The 20749-nt window shown below is 46.1% G+C and overlaps 1 protein-coding gene across 1 annotated transcript; it reads left to right on the forward strand.

Moving 5' to 3' along the window:
• Positions 1-411: 411 nt before the first annotated feature.
• TTC25 (tetratricopeptide repeat domain 25) lies at positions 412-20485 on the forward strand. Its single transcript, XM_019550497.1, has 13 exons — positions 412-584; positions 1485-1616; positions 2162-2315; positions 4927-4988; positions 5389-5548; positions 8699-8923; positions 10343-10550; positions 13099-13185; positions 13968-14164; positions 14371-14471; positions 15887-15959; positions 19336-19465; positions 20449-20485. The coding sequence occupies exons 1-13, from the start codon at positions 471-473 to the stop codon at positions 20483-20485; spliced, it is 1680 nt and encodes a 559-aa protein (XP_019406042.1). The 5' UTR covers positions 412-470.
• Positions 20486-20749: the final 264 nt, after the last annotated feature.

The following is a 20749-nucleotide window of genomic DNA, read 5'->3' on the forward strand; positions in this document are numbered from 1 at the left end:
AACCTGCTCAGCTGAAGAGGGCCTGAAGCAGGATAGGGGTGGGGGGTACTGGATGATAAGGCAGCACAGGACAGGGGTGGAAGGAAACTAGGAACCAGCCTCCAGGCTGAGGGGAGCATGGCTGGAAGAGGGGTGTGGGTGTGTTAGGGAAAGGGCGGGGGTGAGTGTGTGTTGGGCGGAAGGCAGGGAAGAGGGGAGCATGGCTGGCAGCCGTGTGTTAGGGGCCTAGAGGGGGTGCAATGCACGGAAGGAGGCGAGGTGCAGAAGACGAGGCGAGCGGCGGAAGGGAGGGAGGCTGGAAAGAACCAATCGAACGGTGGGGGAGCGCGAAACGCGCGGAGTCACTAGGAAAGACCCCTCTGCCCTCCCGTAGCGCCGCGGGAGCAGGCTCACAGGCCCCTCCCGGAAGTGCGGCGGTTGCTAGGCGGCTGTTGCCAGGCTACGGCAGCGGCTGTAGCCGGGCCGGGCCGATGGCGGACGTGGAGCCCGAGGAACTGGTCGGCACCTTCCCCAGCCTCATGGCCGAGGGCGCGCTGCTCAGCCGGCGCGGGGAGCACAGCAAGGCGCTGCTCTGCTTCACTAACGTGAGGACGCCGCCATGACACAGGCGTCATGAATATGCATGAGCGCTCCTTCCCCCCTCGGGCAGGGTCCACGTGGCGGGGGCGTTAGGGGCGGCCGCGGGGGGAATTTGCCCCTGTGCCTGGAGCTGGGACCCGAGAGGGGGATGCGAAGGGGACGGGGCAGGCAGTATTGAGAGAAGGGCGAGTGGCGCCTTCGTGGCCTCCGCCCTTGCCAGCCCCCTGGGGCAGCGCTCCCACCTGCGCCACGGCCTCCCCACGTGGGGGTGGGACTGAGCCACCTCCCCCCCCTACTAGCTCCCTCCAGGCTGCCAGCCGTAGAGGCAGAGCGGTCCGAGGAAGGCTACCTACATCAGCGAGTCTCAAACTGGGTCCTCGACACCCTTTCGAGGGGCTGGCTGGATGCCGCTTGGTGTGAGCATGATCAACTCGAGATTTCAAATGTGCCTCTAGCGTTGCAGGTGCTCTGCCCTGCTCTGAGCTTTCTGAGCCCTTTGCAACAGGGGAGTTGTTTTGCTGGTGTTTTTTTGAGGAGTGGGGGGAACAAGTGGGAGACAAGAAAAAAACAATTGGCATTTTCTGAGAGGTACCTCCAGTCTCCACAGGTTGACAACGGCAGACAGAGGCAGCAGGAGTGTGGGAGCTGGGACTCCTGGGTTCTGCTTCTGCCTCCCACTGCAGAGTCTCTCTCAGCACCTTGCACTCTCTGTGACCCAGCTTCTCCCCTGCGGATTAATTACCTTTGCCCACCTTGGGGAGGATTGTGATGCTTGGGATGTGCCTTGAGTTTTTTGACCCAGAAGTCTCATCTACATGCAATGAGTTCTCCACAGATGGGTCCAAGTGTGTTTTCCATCTTGCTAAGCTCAGGTAACTGAGTACATCTCTGTGTTTGCACCCCAGGCTCTGCAGCTTCAAAAAGGGGATAAGCACTGTCTGGTTGCTCGCTCAAAATGTTACCTGAAGCTTGGGGACACAGAAAATTCCCTGAAAGATGCAGAAGCCTCTCTTCAAAATGACAAAACATTTTCCAAGGTAAAGAGTACTTGGGCAAGTGATAGGTGTACTGTCAGAAGCAAAGGGAAGCATCATTTTCCTGCTTTTCCTACACTTTTTATTCCTGCACCAGGCAGCAATTTTTGTCTTGGTGGATTGTCTGAATGTACAACATTTAGTTGTTATGATCCTGTAATTACATTCAGTTGTAGAGCTGCTACCCTCTTCTGTTGCTAGCTCTGCTGCTTTTATAAGAGGACGTAGTTGTTTTGAGACATGATCATTTATCAAGCTAAAATCCCACATCTGCCAGGGAGACTTAGGTCTTAGATTTAGACTTTCCATTAAAGTTAATTGGACAGGCTTAGGCTGTATGCCAGCTAAAAGTAAATGGCTGTCAATATTTACACTTGAATAGCAGCATGAGCCCAATCCTACTTTATGAAACCTCATTAATGAAGTTTCCAATGAAGTGCAAGATACCTGCACAGGTTTCATATACAGTAGAGGTACCATACAGCTCTGACCACTGTCTTGTGAGTAATTAATTGAGTTTTGTGCCAACTGATTTTTCATCATTACAGGGACTGTATCAAAAAGCTGAGACCCTCTACACCATGGGTGACTTCGAATTTGCATTAGTGTTTTATCACCGGGGCCATAAACTACGTCCAGAACTACAGAAATTCAGATTAGGGATCCAAAAAGCTCAGGAAGCGATTGACAACTGTGTTGGAAGTAAGATGTGATGTTTTCTAGAGCCTATAATCATATGCAAAAAAGCAAGCAGTTAAGTAACTGCTCATTTGCTGCACTGTCTCATGCACTGTATTAGTTCCTCAAGTGCTTCAAACACCAGAGGACATTGCACAGTGAGGGCTGTCTGGTTCTTGTATAACACACATAATTGCCATTTTCAGCTGAGCTCTGGGACCATTCAAGCAGGATCCAACCCTTATTTTTGTCTTGGTGGGTTGTCTGAATTTAGAGCATTTAATTATTACCCTGTAATGACATTCAGTTGTAGATCTGACCCCTGTGAACTATGCTTTCATGACCACAAAGTTACAAAGCCCCAAGCCCAATAAATGCTCCAGCCAGGACAAAACAGAACAGCTCATTTGTTTGGCATCTTTCTGCTCTTCTCTCTGCGTTAGTCCCCCATTGACTACTAAGATCTCTGTCCTGATGTTCAAAGTAGGGTCAGAGTAGGTTAATTGAGGAAATATACAAGAAGGAAGAGTTTTTTGGTTACATCTTTTATTGGACCAACTGTATAGTTGGGAGAGTTTTTAGAAGGGCTCTTGGTGCCCAAAACCTTGATTAACATCTTTCCCAACCATACAATTGGTCCAATAAAAGATATCACCCCCCACCAAAAAAAAACAACCCTAAACCTTCTCTGATATTTTAAGTTTTTCAAGAAAACTGTGTTGGCTACTTGAGACACATTTTCCTCTGTGATCTTGGTCTACCACAGCTAGGTAGCCTGAGACCAGATAAACTGTTGATGATTAAAAGGAGGTATCTTTTTAATTGAATTTGGACCTAGATACCAGACATCAGTTCTGCCAGAGCAAAGAATGACCCTGTATTCAGAGTTAAAACTATTTTTTTCTGTTTGGCTTTTCCTCAGTCATGTTATTCCACCTGCTCACAGAGACTGACACACAGCACGCCTATTCAGACAAAAAGACTTGCAGCACATCCACTTGAAGATAAAGCACACACTGACAACAGTTGCACTTATGTACATACACAAATCCAGATCCTCAGAAATATGTAGGTGCCTAACTTCCACTGAAATCAGTTTTGCAATTTGAGATCAAAGCAAAGTGGAAACCCAGATGATCTGAATGCCCTGAATGTGCCTAAGCTCAAAACCTCTTTCTTCCTGATGTGCCCTAAAACACAGTGGAGGTTTTGCTGGTAGATAGGCTTCAGATTCCTCCTTAGCTGCTCTTTTGGATTGAACCGTGCCAAATATAAAAAAAGGCAGAAAACCCAGCATTTTATAAGTATTTTAAGCACCTAAATACCTTTAAAAATCTGCATTGAAGCATCTGTCATGTTTGAAACATTTATAAAACTGAATGGCTCTTACATACCTATAAGCATCTGGGCCAATTATAAGGAACAATATATTCACTGATAAAAAGGAACAAGCTATTCACTAATCATGCTGTATCTCCTCCAGTCTGGAGGGGGTGGGTGGGGAAACCCAAGGGGCATGTTGCTGTTAATGTATCTATATTTTGATATGCTTAGGAGGCATGCAGACACTACCATGTGAGGGTCGAAGAGCTAGACACTCTGACTGCTTACAGATGTGAAAAAGAAAACAAAAAGATGCTTTAAACTTGGTGGACTCATGTGCCAAGCCCAGCTCATACCCAGAAGAGGCACTGTGTTAGTTGGACCCAGCTTACCCAATATCTCCATAGATTGGGTGCTTTAGTGGGCCTTTTTGGCACTTCTATCTAACAGCTGATTGAATTAGCTTTAGATAAAAGCACCAGAAAGCCCTGCTGAAGTGCCTGACCTATACAAACGCTGTGGAGCCAGGTTGAACAATGTGATCCTTCTGGAAGAGCAGTTTTGGGGTTTTTTTTAAACTTTTGTAAGCAGCCTGTGAGACTGGTCTTCACTGATTGCATTTCTCCTTTTCAGGAGGTAACTATTATTTAAATGAATGTTAAATCCCCTCCACAATCACCCAACTAGCCTAGTAGTCCTGTTCATTCTCTTACTTGAGGAAATGCTCTGAGAACAATCTTCAAATCTCCCTTTTTTTCTGACTCAGACAGAATAATAGAAAGCCCTCCCACATTTTGCATTTGTTGGCAGCATATGGACAGATAAGCTGAGATGACATGCAGTTCTGCCCTGATGTAGATGGATGTGATTAAGAAATTTATGAGCAGATGGATCCCCTTGTGACTCAGTTTGGTGTTTCCTTCCATCTGTTTTGTTGAATTTCCCCGTTGCCACTCATCTTACATCTACACTTTAACCTCAGTGGGACAAAGAACATCTGTTTGTTCCATGTTTGTATAGCACCTGGCACACTGTGGTCCTCATCCATGACTGGGACTTGTAGCTACTGCAAGCAAACAAATATGCATACTAATAATAAAGGCAGGTGAGCTGTTTCCCTGAGATGCAATCCCTGTCTTTAAGCTAAGGAGGAGGATACAGAACTTCCCACACATTTCAAATGCAATAATACTTGTTCAGCATTGTTTGCAATACCAGATTATTGCTTTAGCTTATTTATTTCTATTTTAATCTTTAGGGTTTCAGTGAGGCAATTCTTGAATGCTCACAACTCTGTTTTCTATATCTGCAGGTCCTTCCTCAGTTAAACTGGAGAATAAAGGGGACCTCTGCTTTTTAAGCAGGCAGGCAGAGGTACAGTATGAACAACTTTCCAGGGAAGCTAACTAGAGCTACTCAAAGCTAATATTCTGTGATGATTTGGTGATGCTAAAAGAAGAACAGGCTAATATATTCAGTGGCCAGATTCATGTAGCTGCTGGTTTTAAAAAATACCTTATTCCAATGGAGGCCATCAAGGACATTGCAAAGGTGTGAGGGAGTGAGCATATTTGTACTCAGGAATCTTGACCTCACTATTAAGGGGCTGTTCTTGTGCCCATGTCATTTTTTTTTCCTGAATAAGTAATTCAGCATCCTTAAAAGGTATTGTGATGAGGTAGATGAGACAGAATTCTTAAAGCTAAGCTTCTCTGCAGACATCACCCTATTCCCTATGTGCCCTTGAGCTTACTTTAGTTTTGTTTGTTTGCAGAGCAAGAAAATGAAACAAAAACTTCCAGTCAACCTTGCAAGAAAGGATCAAAAGCGGCTGGATAAACAGGAGCCTGTTAGGAACGTAAAGGCTGAACGGCAGCTCCTTGGAGAGCTGTATGCGGACAAGGCCTATCTAGAGAAGCTGCTCAGAGATGAAGGTCTTTCTCCATTGTATTTAACTAGATGCCACAGGTTGTTTCTCTTAACAAATCAAGTCCATTTTTATCCTTTGTGTGAGGGTTGGCAATCTTTTAGCAGCGGAGGGCTGAATTACTAGAGCTCCATCTAAGGCTTGTGACCTGGTTCTTGCAGATTCCCCTTACCACTAAATGTTGCTGCCAATTTTCCCTTGCTGTTATCTAGGCTTTAGATGAAGTCTCTTTGGCCTGTGGGCCATAGGTTCCTGACCCCTGCTTTTTGCTGTTATTCAGATGACCAGCAGGGGTCATTTCACAGTTCACAAAGCTTTAGCTCAAGTGCTCAAACTACAGCCTGTGGGCTGGACTCAGCTCATGAAGCCATGTCACCTGTAGGGGTGCACTGATTTTCTAGGCCAATACCAATAGCCGATTATTAACCAATCATATTGGCCAATGTTGATCCAATAACCAATTTACTCTGGTTAAAATTGCAGGGCTGGGGGTGGGACAGAGCAATGGGTGGTTTGCCCAGGAGGCATAGGGGCTGCTTCCTGCTGCTGTGTGCACCCGCCACCCCCTGAGAGAGGCATGGGGGGTCATGCCCCCCCCGATTTGTGCATGGGGCAGATGTGGGCTGTCCACTATGGGCTTGGGGCTCTCCGCTCTGCTGTCTTTGCTGCAGGGCCCCCACAGTGGCCCCATGTCCCCTGGCTACCTGGCAGCAGGAGGCACAACTCACCATCCCCACTACTGCTGGGTAGGCAGGGGGTGCATTGCCAGCATGGGTCTCCTGGGGCAAAGGCAGCACAGCGGAGAGCTCCAAGCCCACAGCAGGTAGCCCACACCTGCCCCGTGCACAATTTAGAGGGTCACATGCCCCTTCCCCATGCCACCCCTGGGAGGTCCACACAGCGGTGAGGAGTGCCCCCGCCCGTGCCTGTGAATGAGCTGCCTATGGCTGTGTCCTGCTCCTCTCCCTGGCCCTGGGTCCCGTGCACTGCACTGGCTGGGCAGCACCCCCAACCCCAGTCCTTCCCTCACTGTGGGGGCCTTGATCTTCCTCCGCGATGCTCTTTCCCTCCCCCATGTCCCTTTACCTCCATAGACTTACCTGCAGGGAGCTGCTTTACATGCTGCCTAGCTGTACTCCTGACCATTTGCATACATTCAGCTGCATACATGCACATGGTGTCCCCTGTGTCTTGCTCCTGACAGCCCCAAGCAGGACTTCTTGCAGGCTAGAATGCTGCCTGCTAGGCTTGTGTGAGTAGGTAGCTATTTGATCCGGCTTTGGATCTGGCTGCTTCGGATGCGAGGGATCCAATACAGAGCTCCGGACTGGGTTTCTGCTTCGATCTGGCCAAAGTGGCTCCGAAGCTTCAGAGCTGCCTTGGAGATCTGGCCATAGGGTATAATGGGGAATCAATTCAGTATCTATAACTTTGTTGTTTTTTGTCTAATTTGGATTAAATTTGCAGGGGTGGTAGCCGCTCCTGAGAGCATGAAGCCTGCCAAGTTTCAAGGAGATTGGAGCAAGGGTTTGGGGGAACTGTACCCCAAATTCTTGAAAGCAAAACTCACGTCACACGTATGTTACACCACAGGGAGGTGAAAACTGCAGGGGTGGTAGCCCCTGGTGAGGCCACAAAGCATGCTAAGTTTCAAGAAGATCAGTGTAGGGGTTTGGGGGGAACTGTACCTCAAGCTACTGACAGGCAAAACTCATGACATAGATGACCCTGTGTGTGTTAAGGCACAGTGGGCTGAAAACTGCAAAGGTGGTGGCTCCTGCTCAGGCCATGAAGCCTGCCAGGTTTCAAGGAGATAAGTTCAGGGGTTTGAGGGAAACTGCACCTCAAGCTGTGGACAAGCAAAACTCATAACATGGGTGACACTGTGTATGTTAAGGCACAGCAGGGTGAAGGCGGCAGGCCACAATGTGATGTGAATTTTTGCTTTCAAGAATTTGGGGTGCAGTTCCCCCCAAACCCCTGCACTGATCTTCTTGAAACTTGGCAGGCTTCATGTTCTCAGCAGAGGCTACCACCTGGGGAAATTTCATCCACATCAGACAAAAACAACAAAGTTATAGATATTTCATTGATTCCCCATTATACCTTATGGCCGGATCTCTGAAGTGGCTCCGAAGCTTTTCTGAAGCATTTCAGAAGCTCCGAAAAGCTGCTTTGGAAAGCCTAACAAGGCCAGCGCTTCGATCCAGACATGCTGCTTCAGACGCCGAAGTGTCCAAAGCTTCTCCAGATCCAAAGCAGAGTTCAAAGCCTCGCACAGTCCTACCGCCTGCCTGCAAAGGGAAATCCACCATTTTCTGAGGGAATCCAGGTATCCAGGGGCCCCCACCTCACACGGGAAAGGGAACCCAGGTGTCAAGGTACTGGTAAGCATTATCAGTTACAATGGCCAAAAAAAGCCGATAGCCGACCATGTAAATTTCCCTTTTATTGGTGCTGATCCAATAGGCACTTGATATAATTGGTGCACCTCTAGTCATCTACCAGCTGCCCTAGGTGCCTGGATATGTACTTCTGCTCTGTGGGGGGCACATACTTCTACTCTGTGGGGAGTCCTGTGGGGGACTACAGTGGCATGTAGGGTCAGGCCACAGCCAAATTCAGTGTGTGGGGTTGGGCCAGCATGCGGGGTCACTCCCTGGCTGGATCTGGTGAGTGGGGACAGATCAGCACGCTGGGTCACACTCACAGACCCACTCCATAATGGATGAGGCCCGTGGACCAACCCTGCATGAAGGGATTTGGCCTGCAAATCAGCTCTGTACCCCACTCATCTGGCCCATGGGACTGGATAGATTGATCAGCACTAGTTTATAGGATTTGCAGTAGCCTTAAGCCTGCTAATTTAGGTATCTGGATTAAGTAAAAATATTGAAGTCAGCATGTCAGACTCCCCTAGGCCAGAGAAGTGCTGCCTCCAAGTCATCACTGAAGCCCATTGGCAGGGGCTAGTCCCAATGCTGTGTCTGTTCTGGGATTATCAGGGGACTTCAGTCTCAAGAGCTGTCGCATTTTGGTACCAGCACTAAAAATATTCACAAACAACCTGCCTCTTCAGCCTCCCACATTAGATTGTGCCTTAACTCTTCACAAACATTAATCCTTTTTCCTGGGTCTGCCTTTCATTAATTTCTAGACCTGATCAGAAGCAACACAAAGCAGGGGATGACAGTGGAGGATCTAATTTTGGGAGGCATTAAGTACCTGGACACTCGGACTGAGTTCTGGCAGCAGCAGAAGCCCATCTACGCCCGGGTGAGAGACCGCAAGCTCAGGCAGCAGAGGTGGATCCGAGACAAAAAGCGCAAACCGTCTGAGGTTGCCAGATACATTGTGAAGAGCATGGAGGATATTGACATGTGTAGGTGTCCCAGATGGAAGAGGCAAAAAGCATTATGATTGCGGTATATTGTTCACTGTGAACAGTTGACCCAGTCAGTGGGAACAGGTGCATTCTGGGATTGCCATTAACTAACAGTAGAAAGAGTTTTTTAAAATGTTTATTCTGCTGTTTCTTGCCTTTCCCAAGGCAGTATTTGAGGTACAGGACTGAAGCATTTGCTTTTTCTAGCTTCTCTATACTTGCAGTGCTTTACAAAGTAGTGTTTCACATACTAGTTCTATACAGGCAAAATGTTCCATGCTTAGCAAATGCCTCTAGCAAGCCAGGGATATTCAAAGCTGTGTTATTGAGCAAGGTCATTCTCTCCATTATTAGGAAAACTAATATTAGGCAGATATGAATAATCTGTACAGCAGTGATTTGGAAGGGAGGAGAGACTATCTAAGCCATTTCTGTTCAGTGCATCTGTACCATATACTTTATAACTCATGAAAACTTCAGCCATCAACACTGAGGTTCAGTTACTTTCAGTTGCAACAGCATTTCCCTCAGCTAATGCAGATGACAGAGCCACACAATACGGAGTGCCAGTTTAAAGCCCCCAGCCTGGTCCCAGGTGGGGATAGGTAACAGAATTATGTGTGTACTTGGTAGGATTTAATTTTTATCGGTAAATATTGATAAATGTTAATTTCACTTCATATTCACAGACTGAGGAAAAAATATTTTAATTGTTAGTAATTGAAGGGGGATGTAAGAAAAATGATGGCTGATGGAATGTGTGACGACAGGGGGGAGCAATCCTACAGAACTGTGCTGACTGCAGTTTGGACTGCAACACCTAGAAACCCCAGGGGACTGGGAATAAAGGAAGAGGAAGTGACAAAGTAGACGAGGGAGCTATGGACAAGTAGAGCTGGGACTGATGGCAGCTTTGCCACTCAGCTGGCAGCAGTCCTACAGTAGTTACGCTTGTCATTAATAAATTGTCTGTCCTCCATACCCTTAATTTCACACAATCCTGAAAGATTTAAATCTATAAAAGTCAAAATGAACGCTTCAAAAGAAACAACAATATCATCCATCAAAGTTATTAAAAAATAAAAATTGAATTCTGCCAAGCCTAGATATGGTACAGTGCAATGGACTGACTTGTATGAGATGCCTTTTAGTGGTTGTACCTGGCACTCATTTTGGAGGCCAAGAATCCATGACACATTCAACCTCTCCCTCCCCCCAGTATAGATTAGATTTTGGCAATTTAGTTGACTGTGGGGCCCCACAGTGCAGAATGTAGCCAAATCAGAATCCTTCTTGCACTCACATTTTGTTGGTATTTTGCAGCCATTTTGTACAAGCGTAGCTTCAGGTTGTGTCTTTCCTAATACGGCTGTGCCCATGAGTTGGTACGTAGCATTCCTTCTTCTTTTCCCCTAGTGTTGACCAGTGGCTGCCCTGAAGGAAGCTGTAAGAAAGCAGAACATGTGCTAAAAACAATTAAAGGTTGGGCTGATGTCGAAGTTCCTAACAAGAACGAACTGATTGGAAACCTCTACAGCTGCATTGGGAATGCTCAGATAGATATGAGACAAATGGGGGCAGCACTTCAGAGCCATAAGATGGATTTGGAGATTGCAAAGGAAAAGTGAGTGTTCAGGTGGGGGTTGTGTGCAGAAAGGATGCAAAATGTAGAACAAACCCTTGTTCAGAGGATTTAGCTTATAGGCTGACTGGAGAGGAACACAAACCAGTCCAGAGTGATGCTTCAAAATTCTGTAGCACTTATTACCTAGGAAACACAAGAGGCACAACAAGCAGTCATTACTTATAGACCCCTCTGATTTATCCTCATCACCATGCAGAGGTTGAGCAAGGAATTTTAAGTGGCCTGGCCAAGATCACATACTCCTTGACTCCCACTCCCACGCTCTAACCTATAGACTAGGGGTTCCCAAGCTGTGGTACCCACACCCCTGGGGGTACAGCGAGGCATCTCTGGGGGGCACATGGGAAAAACTGTAATGATGGATTTAATTTTCATAATAATAATATTAATAATAATTGGCACGTAAGGGGTTAAAATATAAAACATATGCTGGTAGGTGTATGTGGGCAGCTGGTAAATCTGGAAGGGGGTTCACAATAAGAAAAAGTGTGGGAACCTCTGCTCTAGATTATGCTTCCTCCTGAGAGAATGTGATGATCTGATTTCAGTGTAGGTCCTCTAGGAGTCTAGGAGGGGACTTCTTGAGAAATCATTTCCTTTTCAGTCCTGATGTCAAGCTGGAACTATTCAACAGGACACAGGCAGTCACTCATGCAGAAAATGTCCTGTGGGCTGTCTCAGGCAGAAGAGAGTGGCTTTATTTCACCCTTTTCATAACCTAGTTTTGCAAAGCCCTTGTCAAAGTGAAGTGGTGGCCTGAAGGGAGGCTGATCTGTTTGATCTCTTCTGGTGATATGAGGGGGAGAAGTGCCCTCTAGTGGTTCTGTGGATAAATCTGATATCCCTCTACTGGTCAAAGCTCAGGGCAGGAGTTGCAGATGTGGTTCTGTTAGTCACTTTTGCTGCCTGAATAATACATTTCTCTGCCTGTTTCCTCAGTTATAACAGAAAACCTGGCCCACACTTGATAAGGGGAGTGAGCACTCACATATTAACATTTGTACAAAGTCCCTGCTCTTTTGGCTTTACTATTATAAATTGTGTGGCCATTAACACTGAACAAAAGCTCACACAGAACACTGGGCAGCAGAGCCCATTATTGAATGTCCTAGCAAGAACCCTGAGACTCTGCTTTTCAATTCAGTAAAACAGTTACCTGGGTTTTTACTTTATCCTTGAACAGCCACCAAAAACAGTGATAGCTCTTCTTTTTATACATTGTTAATCAAAGGGGTTAGCCCTGACAGTGGACTAAAGTCAGAAACACAACCTTCTCATCTGTAGCAAGAGGATCCCAGTTGAACCAGACTAAGAATCTTGTGCTCTTTCCATTGAACCTAACACTTCTGCTGTGTGACTCCAAACAAGACAGTGGGCATGTCTACGGGAGATACTTTCCTGTAAAGTAGTGTAGTTTACTGCACAGTAAGCATGTGCACCTACACATGCACATCTTTACTGTGTAGTAAACCTTGCTAATCATGCTAATTACTTGCGAGCAGTTGCTGTGCAGTGGCACTCATGTAGATGTCTGACCAGGAGCAAATCTGTTCCCAGTCAGCCAACTACCAGCAGCAAGCCCCCTGTTCCCAGTCAACCAAGCCTCTTGTTCTGAGATCACAATCAGGGAGTGGGGACTGAGAGATCCCTTATTGTCTAGCCCCCACTTCGCAATTGTGATCAGAGAGTGGGGGGCCAGGAGATCCTCATCTCCCAGTGCCATCTCTGTGACAGCAGAGATAAGGATCTGCCAACCTGAGCCCCACGATGGTGAAGCTCTGTCTGTGGGAGATAAGGATCTCCCAGTACCAGCACCACGGTCGCAGAGCTGGCGCTGGGGACTCTCTGCTGGCAGGGGCTGGGGAACCTGTTTCCCACCGAGCTCTGCGCTTGCTGAGCTGAGCAGGGAACAAGCTCCCCAACCTGTTCCTGCCCAGCTCTGCGCTCAGCAGGGAACAGACTCTCCAGCCCCCATCCTGTGATTGCGGAGCAGAGGCTGGGAACTGTCCCAGTCAGGGGCAGGTCCCAGACCTGTGCCCTGATCCAGCGATCGAGGCACAGGGCTTGGAAAGAGCTGCAGGGGAGGGGCAGGTTCTAGACTCTTGCCCTGATCTGCCACTGGCGCAGCTAGCTGTCTCCTGGCCCCGCGCTCCCTGCCAGCCCCTAGGCTAGTGACCAGGGGAAGCCTAGAGCTCCCCCTTGTGGTGGCAGGGGGCCTTTGCAGGGCTACCAGAAATAGGAGCAGTTTGCTGCTAGAAACAGCAACTCTGCTTCCATGTCCCTGCATGTGTAGACGCCTGCCCAGGAGCATTTACTTGCAAGTATTTTACTCGCAAGTAAACTAATCTCAGATCAAATGAATGTGTAGACATGTCCAGTGTTCCTTTAATACTGTCTCAAGAAACTCACTCTGTTTTGTGAGCTGCACTGAAAGCGACCATCAAAGAAAATACACAAGGCTGGAGAAAAGGCAGGTCATTTTAGGAACAAGACTATTTTAAGGCTTCTTTCTCTCCCTTCAATACAGTGATCTGCCAGATGCCATATCCAGAGCCCTTGACAACATTGGCAGAGTTTATGCCAGAATCGGCAAATTCCAGGAGGCCATTGTCACGTATGTAAAATGCAGAACATAAAAGGCATGAAAACATTTAACATGAAATAGATGTGGCCACATTAATGTATTCAGTTACATGGGCAACAAGGAGGATTGCTAACGCCAGTTTTGACATGTATCTACCACTAGAAACTGGACTGAGACTTGGAGATCATTTTATGCAGGCCACCAAACAGCTGTCAGCTGACAATAATTTCAGTTATTCGGTTCAATAATTTCAGTAATTACAAATATTGATCTTACCTTGACTCAAACCAGTAGCACAGGCTTTGTAACCCAACAGCAGTCCCCATGCCAGACTTTCTTAAATGTTCTCTTTCTAAACATGTAATAGGTCTCAGTATAACATACTTCCAGTAATAGCACCTGAGGCCCTCTCTCTAAAAAAAGAAAAGAACAAGCTCTAGTATCATAGAATCATTGAGAAGCAGGGCTGGAAAGGACCTCTAGAGGTCATCTAGTCCATCCCCCTGCCTGAAGCAGGATCATCCCTATCCAAACCATCCTATACAATCCATAACCTAAACTCTTCTTAAAATTGCCATCAGCCCTGACACAACACAAGACATAACACCCTAACCTGCCATAGATAAAGCAGGGGAACCACGGCAGACAACATCCTGCTTCTATAAAATGTTGTTAATATACACTCAGGAGATCCTAGGTAGGGGGCTATGTTTCCCATTGCCCCTGAGGAAGTTTAAAAACACCCAGACATATGTAGCATAACCGAATCCAGGTGAGAGCAATATAAATAACTTCTATTTTCCTATGTGAAGATGGGAGGAGAAGATCCCAATGGCAAAAACCAGCCTGGAAAAGACGTGGTTATTCCATGAAATTGGCCGGTGTTACCTGGAGCTAAATCAAGCAACAGAAGCCCTGGAGTATGGTGAAAAATCCTTGCAGTCAGCAGAGGAGGAAGGCGATGTTGAATGGCAGCTCAATGCTAGCGTGCTGGTTGCACAAGCACAAGGTAAAGCCACTGAATTTTGCCTTTGAGCTCACAAACACCCTGGCCAATCAGCAGCCTAATGAAAACACCCCTCTGGTTAGAGAACAATGAAAATAAGCCTGTGGCATGTCATTTAGAGCAAACCTTTTCATGATGGCCTTAGTTGTTTCACAGGATACTTCTCTTATTTTTGGTCCAGAATTAAAATGGATGTTTGTTTATTCCAGTCAAACTTGAAGATTACCAGTCTGCGGTTATGAACTTTGAAAAAGCTCTTGAGAAGGCAAAACTCGTTCATAATGATGCAGCTCAGCAGGCCATCATCATTGTAAGCATGGGCAGATCTAGAATTTTGAAAAGTGGGGTGCAGATGGTCTGGTGCATCATCATATATAAAGCAACACACATTTTTCTCCAGTTAAAAATAAACTAGACACTTTTCTAATATGCTATGGACCTAAACTATATTATGCAGTTTAATATTGAAGCAAAAACAAATGTAACTATTGGAATGAGTTAAAAATAATTGGCAGGGTTGTAAATTAAGAGCTTCATGACCAGGAGCAGCTAACAGATAGTAGAATTGCAAAACAAAAGATAGCTTGATTGGTGGAACATCAAAACCAATTAAAAAGAGAAGGTTGTTAACACCTGTGGAATGAAGAGTTTAGAAGGGAGATTATAACAAACCATGAAGTCAGTTGACTCCCTCAGCACTGCCTGACTAGAAATACTGCTGCCACTGCCAGGTAGTTCTAAACTTTGGGTAGAGCAGGAATCAAAGTAGGGGTGCAAGTGCACTAGTGCACCCCCTTGGATCCATCTCTGATTATAAGCGATCTGGTCACAGGACAGGGGTTTAGGGGCCAAGTCAATAACCTACACCCGTTCTCAGAGTGTTGTGCCTATTCCAGATGATAAAGATAAGAGAGGCTGTTACTTGGCAGGTAGGGGATTATGGAAGAAAATAGCTCTTGCAAAACAGTTGGCAAAACAAAAGCACAAAACCTTCTGTATAGGAAAACCAGGTACCATTGTAGCAAAAGCCTGGGATATAATGTTAAGCTTACTGGAGTCAATGGGAAACTTAATTTAGCTTCATTGTAACCAGGATTTAATCCACAGGGTAAAATTATGGTTTCTGTTGCATTGAGGTGCATGCCAAAAATCTCACTGCTAACAGATAAAGCGCAGGGCCAGGTAGGCCACCCCTGGTCTAGCCTATCTTTTTGGGGGAGAGGCAACTGGGCATGATTGTCATGACAGGAGCTATGGAGGAACATCACAGGCGGAGCCTTTGGGCCAGAAGTGTGACCTACATACCATGGCAGCCTGTGGTCACTGACTTAGGTGGTTTATTTATAATCTTATGGGAGCAGATCACTCAGCTCTGTATTGGGGCAGTGCATCTGCAACACAAACCTGTGTCTGTTTAGAGATCCTAAACACAGACAGAACCCAGCTCACTAGCTGGTTACAGTGGTAAAAACAGCACTAACTGTACATGAGGGAGAAAAGGTGGGAGGGGTGATCCCAACTGAAGCATATTAAGGGGTATTTTTGCTGAAGTAACCCAAAGAATAGTGCAGTCAGTATCAGGGAGGAAGAGTAGCTTTACAAGCACCAAAGGAGCAAGTAGTAGTGGCTGAGAGAACAGCAGTGGGAAATGGGACACGCTTTTAAACAGGCCTATCCTATACCTGCATGTCTTGGTTTGTTACTAAGGATCTTTGTCACCTTTAGGCTCTAGATGATGCAAACAAAGACTTCATTGAAGCACTGACAATAGAAAAGGAGAGAAGAGATTCTTTCAAAGGTACTGGCTGGTTCAACTATAATCTTCTAAAGTTTAGAAAATTCTGCCTTTCCCTTTCTTTTCTGCCTCATTTTCCTTATAGGACACTTGGCAGATTGTCCATCCCCAGTGATGCTAATGAGTCCAGAGTCTGCCATGGCCTTGCTCCTGCATTGCTTGCAGTACTGGCCTGCTCAGGACCCAACACAGGATCCCTCTAATTTTTTCCTGTAGTAGGAAAATAAGTATGCATTTTTCATTGGTGATGCAGTGCCATTCACAGTGGAAAAGCCCAGATGAACAGGATCTAGAAACGTGTGCCATAAAGACAGAATTTCTCTGTTGGTACAAAGAGGCAGCTGGACAGTGGACACTGCTATGGTGTATATTTTCACCTGCTCTAAAAGTATCACAGAATCACAGAAAATGAGGCTTGGAAGGGACCTCAGGAGGTCATCTAGTTCAACCCCCGGTTCAAAGTAGGACCATCCCCAAATATATCAACCCAGCCAAGGTTTTGTCTAGCTAGGTCTTAAAAACCTCTGCAGAAACGGTTTCACATGTGAAACTGTTAACTTGGTTACAACTCATGGCTTTGCTTTTCATCACTGAAGGTCAGAGTTCCAGCTGATGTAAATCAGTGTGCCTCTAGCTTCAGTGGAGCTTTGCTGATTTGCTGAGGATTGGTTCTGATTGTTACAAGATGATACTTCATATTTCCAAACAAAAGTACGGTATCAAGTTTGCACTGTAGGTGGCAGCATTTCCAAAGTTTCTCTGTCACAGAGTCCCTTAAGGACAAGTAGCTTATTTCAAGCACTTGCTCCTTTCAGATGACAAGCTTCTCTATAAGTGTGATGGCAAAGAGAATCTGTCCTGAGATTCTTGGTATATACCCCAACAGGGACCACATGGAAGCTGACACTGGGCCTGAAACTCCCTTCACTCTTATGGTGTAAAACAAGCGGAATGCCACAGAACATAGTAAAACTGGTTTAAGGGCAGGCAGGAATGAGGGTGAGGGGTATACAGGAGCACTGATGAGAGGGATTTTTGTGGGGAAAGCAAATGATATGAGAGGCACAGCTGTAAGAAACAAGAGTAGCAGTTAGGGATAGGTTTCACAGAGTACAGAGAATCACCATGGCCCCCTTGTGAGAAGAGCATATACCTAACTACAGGTAACGTGCCAAAAATGGATCATTAAAAGTTTACATCTGTTTGAGTACATAGAATTGGGACTAAAAACAGCTATGCCCTGACCCACATTTAATCTAAATAGTCAGTGCTCCTTATATACGCAGCACTCTCAGGTCCTCTCATTTTCATGGTTTCTAAATGTCACTGTTAGGGCTGGTATTAGGAGTCCCAAAAATGAGAGGACAGGAAAGCCATGAAACAGACTAGCCCCCACTGGGGTGAATCCAGAGGGAGTGTGGCAATGTGGTTGCACCTGTCCTTTCAAATCATGTGGCAGGACGAGAAGCTGGGGACCATTTTTAAGTTCTGAAGAAGGTAAGACTTCTATCCCCTCCAATTCCACACCTCCCCTCCGTGCCTCTGCCACTGTCCCTGGTTGACTCAGGGACAAGGGAAAGTCCAGAGCCCCTCCTGCCCACTCCAACTGGGCTGCACAGGGAGCCAGGTTTAGCCAGGGACAGCAGTGGCAGGAGCTGGTGGGTCCTCCCTACCTAGTCTCCCCGAGTGTTCCTTGCTAGCCCATGAGCAGGCGCAGGTGTAGGCACAAGCACAGGGTAGGGCAGCTCACCTACTGCTGCTGCTGTCCCTAGCTGAGGGTGAGAATGAGAAGGAATGAGCACAGAGGAGAGGGGAGGAGGTGGGGTATAAACTTACTTGATCTGGTGTCTTTTAAAAGTTCCCAGCTGTTGCTTCCATGGCACAGTCTGCTCTTCCTGGTGCAAGGGCAGGGGAGATGGAGGCTGGGAGTGGTGGGTGCAGCCACCCTTGCAGCACCAGTCACTGCTCCACACATCCCTTTACAAAATGCCATAGCTGCCTGTGGTTCTCATCATTATAAAGTTTCTAATAGCTGCCCTTAGCTACTTTCCTTTTACTGCTTTTGCCACAGTTAAAAGGGAATACAATTAGTAACAAGGTAGACCTTTGTAAGTATAGATAAGTTGCAAGTAAGTAGGAGAACTGAAAGATACTTTACAATGAAACAGTCTATAATCAGTTAGGAGAATACTGGAATTTGTTACAACACAAGTATTAGGCAATACACTGGGACTACCATTGTGCTATACAGTTAAACAAATGATATGGTTATCAGGTATGCACTTCGGTAGACTACACTGTATGTTGAAATGTTACAAAATGGAACCCTTTTTACACTCTATATATGTTATACATGGTGGATTTAAAGCATGCAGTCTATATTTATGCCCAAAACATAGATCAATAATAGCAAAATGCAAATGTGATAGATCTGGTTAGCCCCGCACTGCAGCACACTCATGCCCAGCCAGCCCCTGTGCAATATGTTGAACAGGGTCAGAGCAGCCCTGGGCTGGCAGGATGACCCCTAGGGTCCCCTGCCAGCTGGGGCTGCTCCAACCCAGCTCAACATGCTGGGGAGCCAGGCAATAAACCCTGGAGTTTATTGCTTTGCATTAATTGCATATGTAGATGCGTCCAGTTTGTGCACACCAAACTGGGCTTCCAAGGGAGGTGGTGCTCTTGCCTACTTTGGGGGTCTTCAGGAGGAGACTGGACAAGCACCTAGCTGAGGTCATCTGACCCCAGTGCTTTCTGCCCAGGGCAGAGGGTTGGATTCGATGACCTACTGAGGTCCCTTCCAACCCTAATATCTATGAATCTGTGAACCAAGGGCATCCATAGCACTGAATAGCCACTGCTCTGTTAGACCATACCCTTGCTTATTGCACAGTAGGCTTCCCATTTAAGCAAGGCTATCGTACATTCTTCTGTTAAGCCCTTTTGGGTAGTAAACCTCCCCCCCCTCCAAATACCTGAGTTTTCCAAGTAAGGCCAAAGGAAGCACTGTATTTGAAACTACAGTGCTTCTTTTTCCAGCATTCTCACCTGCTTTCTCAACCCCCAGATGGCCACCTGGAATTCATGGTTTTTTTGCATGACCAGTGAATTTCAGAGGGCTGCAACTTGCCAGCTCCCAGTTTCTCATTCATATCTATCATGCAGCTTAACTTCTTGCACCAGCAACAAATTTCACCTCTTGAGACAAAAAAGTAAGAGGAAAGGAGGGGTGGGTGGAGCACAGTTCTGCTGCCCCTGTCCCTCTTCTCCTATTAAAATGCAACCTGCAGCCAGAAAGTACAGCTCCATTCTCTGCTAGTGCTGTCTGTGTGGAAACTCTTCTGCTTTGTTTAAAAGCAAACCCTTCTTTTCTCCCCAGATTTTGGCTATGTAAGTGAATATTTCTTTGAGAAGATAAAGAGCAGACATAACATGGAGCAAGAAAATGACAAACTAGAGGAGAGAGAACAAGAGAATGAGAGAAATGAAAGAGAGAAAGAGAATGAGAGAAATGAAAGAGAGGAAGAAGAAAATGAAAGACATGAAAAAGAGGAAGACGAGAATGAGAGAAATGGACAAGAAAAAGAGACTGATGAGAAAAATGGACAAGAATGTAATGAGGTGGAGAGAAGTGGCGAAGAAAGAATGGAGAGTGAGAGAAATGAAAGAGAGAAAGAGAATGAGAGAAATGAATCAGAGAAAGAAGAGAATGAGAGAAATGAAAAAGAGGAAGAAGAAAATGAAAGACATGAAAAAGAGGAAGATGAGAATGAGAGAAATGGACAAGAAAAAGAGACTGATGAGAAAAATGGACAAGAATGTAATGAGGTGGAGAGAAGTGGCGAAGAAAGAATGGAGACTGAGAGAAATGAAAGGGAGGAAGGAGAAGAGGAGACAGTGAGCGAAGAGGAAGAAGATATAAGGGAGGATTTGTCTGAACAACAGGGGTACATTTCCTAGAGTTCACCTGTAGGATTAAAGTCTGTGTTGGTGTGCTGACTTTACAACTTAGTGCCTTTTACTTAGACCAGGTTTACCTTACGTACCTAGGCACCTGAAAAAATGTCTGTAAGGAATCACACACCCTAGCAGATGTTACTATGCCAGCAGAACCACTGGTTAAATACAGCTCTACTGACAAAAAGAGCATTTTGTTTGCTTAGTTAGTGCAGTTTGTGGAGATGATGTTGTAGTAGCTATGTTGGCAGAAAAGCTCCTGTTGACACATGCTGTGCCTCCAGAAGGGGGCTCTGCCAGCCTAGCTATGTAATGGCAGAGATTCTTCTAATGTAGATAAATAATCCCTTGGTGTGAAATTGGTCCTATATTTCCCTTGGACATCCATTCAGCACCTTTATGAGCGGCCTCTGATTTTTGCCACCCCTTTGAATTATTTTTTTCTTTTTCCATTCTAAAGCCCTTCAACTGAAGGTAATTTAGGTTGCTGGATTGGACCCAGTGTTGATAATTCCCTTCCTGCCTTTCTACACAGACATCAGGACTCTGATAGGGAGTCAGACACTGACTGAGAGCACAAGTCTGCAATCTCCTGTGCAGACACAAAGTTTCACTAATGCTAATGGAATCTCTACATGTATTAAGCTGCAGGACTGGGATCTTGTGCATATATTCGATCCAGTAGTACAGTGGCATTCTTGGCAAAACGAGCCATGTATCTTCAGAGTCAGTGGCTGCAGGGTGTGATCAAATCTAGGCACACCTGCTGTTTTTGTAATGACTGGATAAGTTAACAGCATCTTTGCTTATCTGTTGAATTTGAGACCAGTACGAAA

This window comes from Crocodylus porosus, unplaced genomic scaffold (genome assembly GCF_001723895.1).
Source record: "Crocodylus porosus isolate Cpor-Errol unplaced genomic scaffold, CroPor_comp1, whole genome shotgun sequence".
NCBI classification, from domain to species: domain Eukaryota; kingdom Metazoa; phylum Chordata; order Crocodylia; family Crocodylidae; genus Crocodylus; species Crocodylus porosus.

Coding starts and splice junctions, on each gene's coding strand:
- TTC25 (XM_019550497.1), top strand. CDS start 471: ATGGCGGACGTGGAGCCCGAGGAACTGGTCGGCACCTTCCCCAGCCTC. Junction 2,316..4,926: donor GATTGACAACTGTGTTGGAA/GTAAGATGTGAT, acceptor CTATATCTGCAG/GTCCTTCCTCAGTTAAACTG. Junction 13,186..13,967: donor TTCCAGGAGGCCATTGTCAC/GTATGTAAAATG, acceptor TCCTATGTGAAG/ATGGGAGGAGAAGATCCCAA.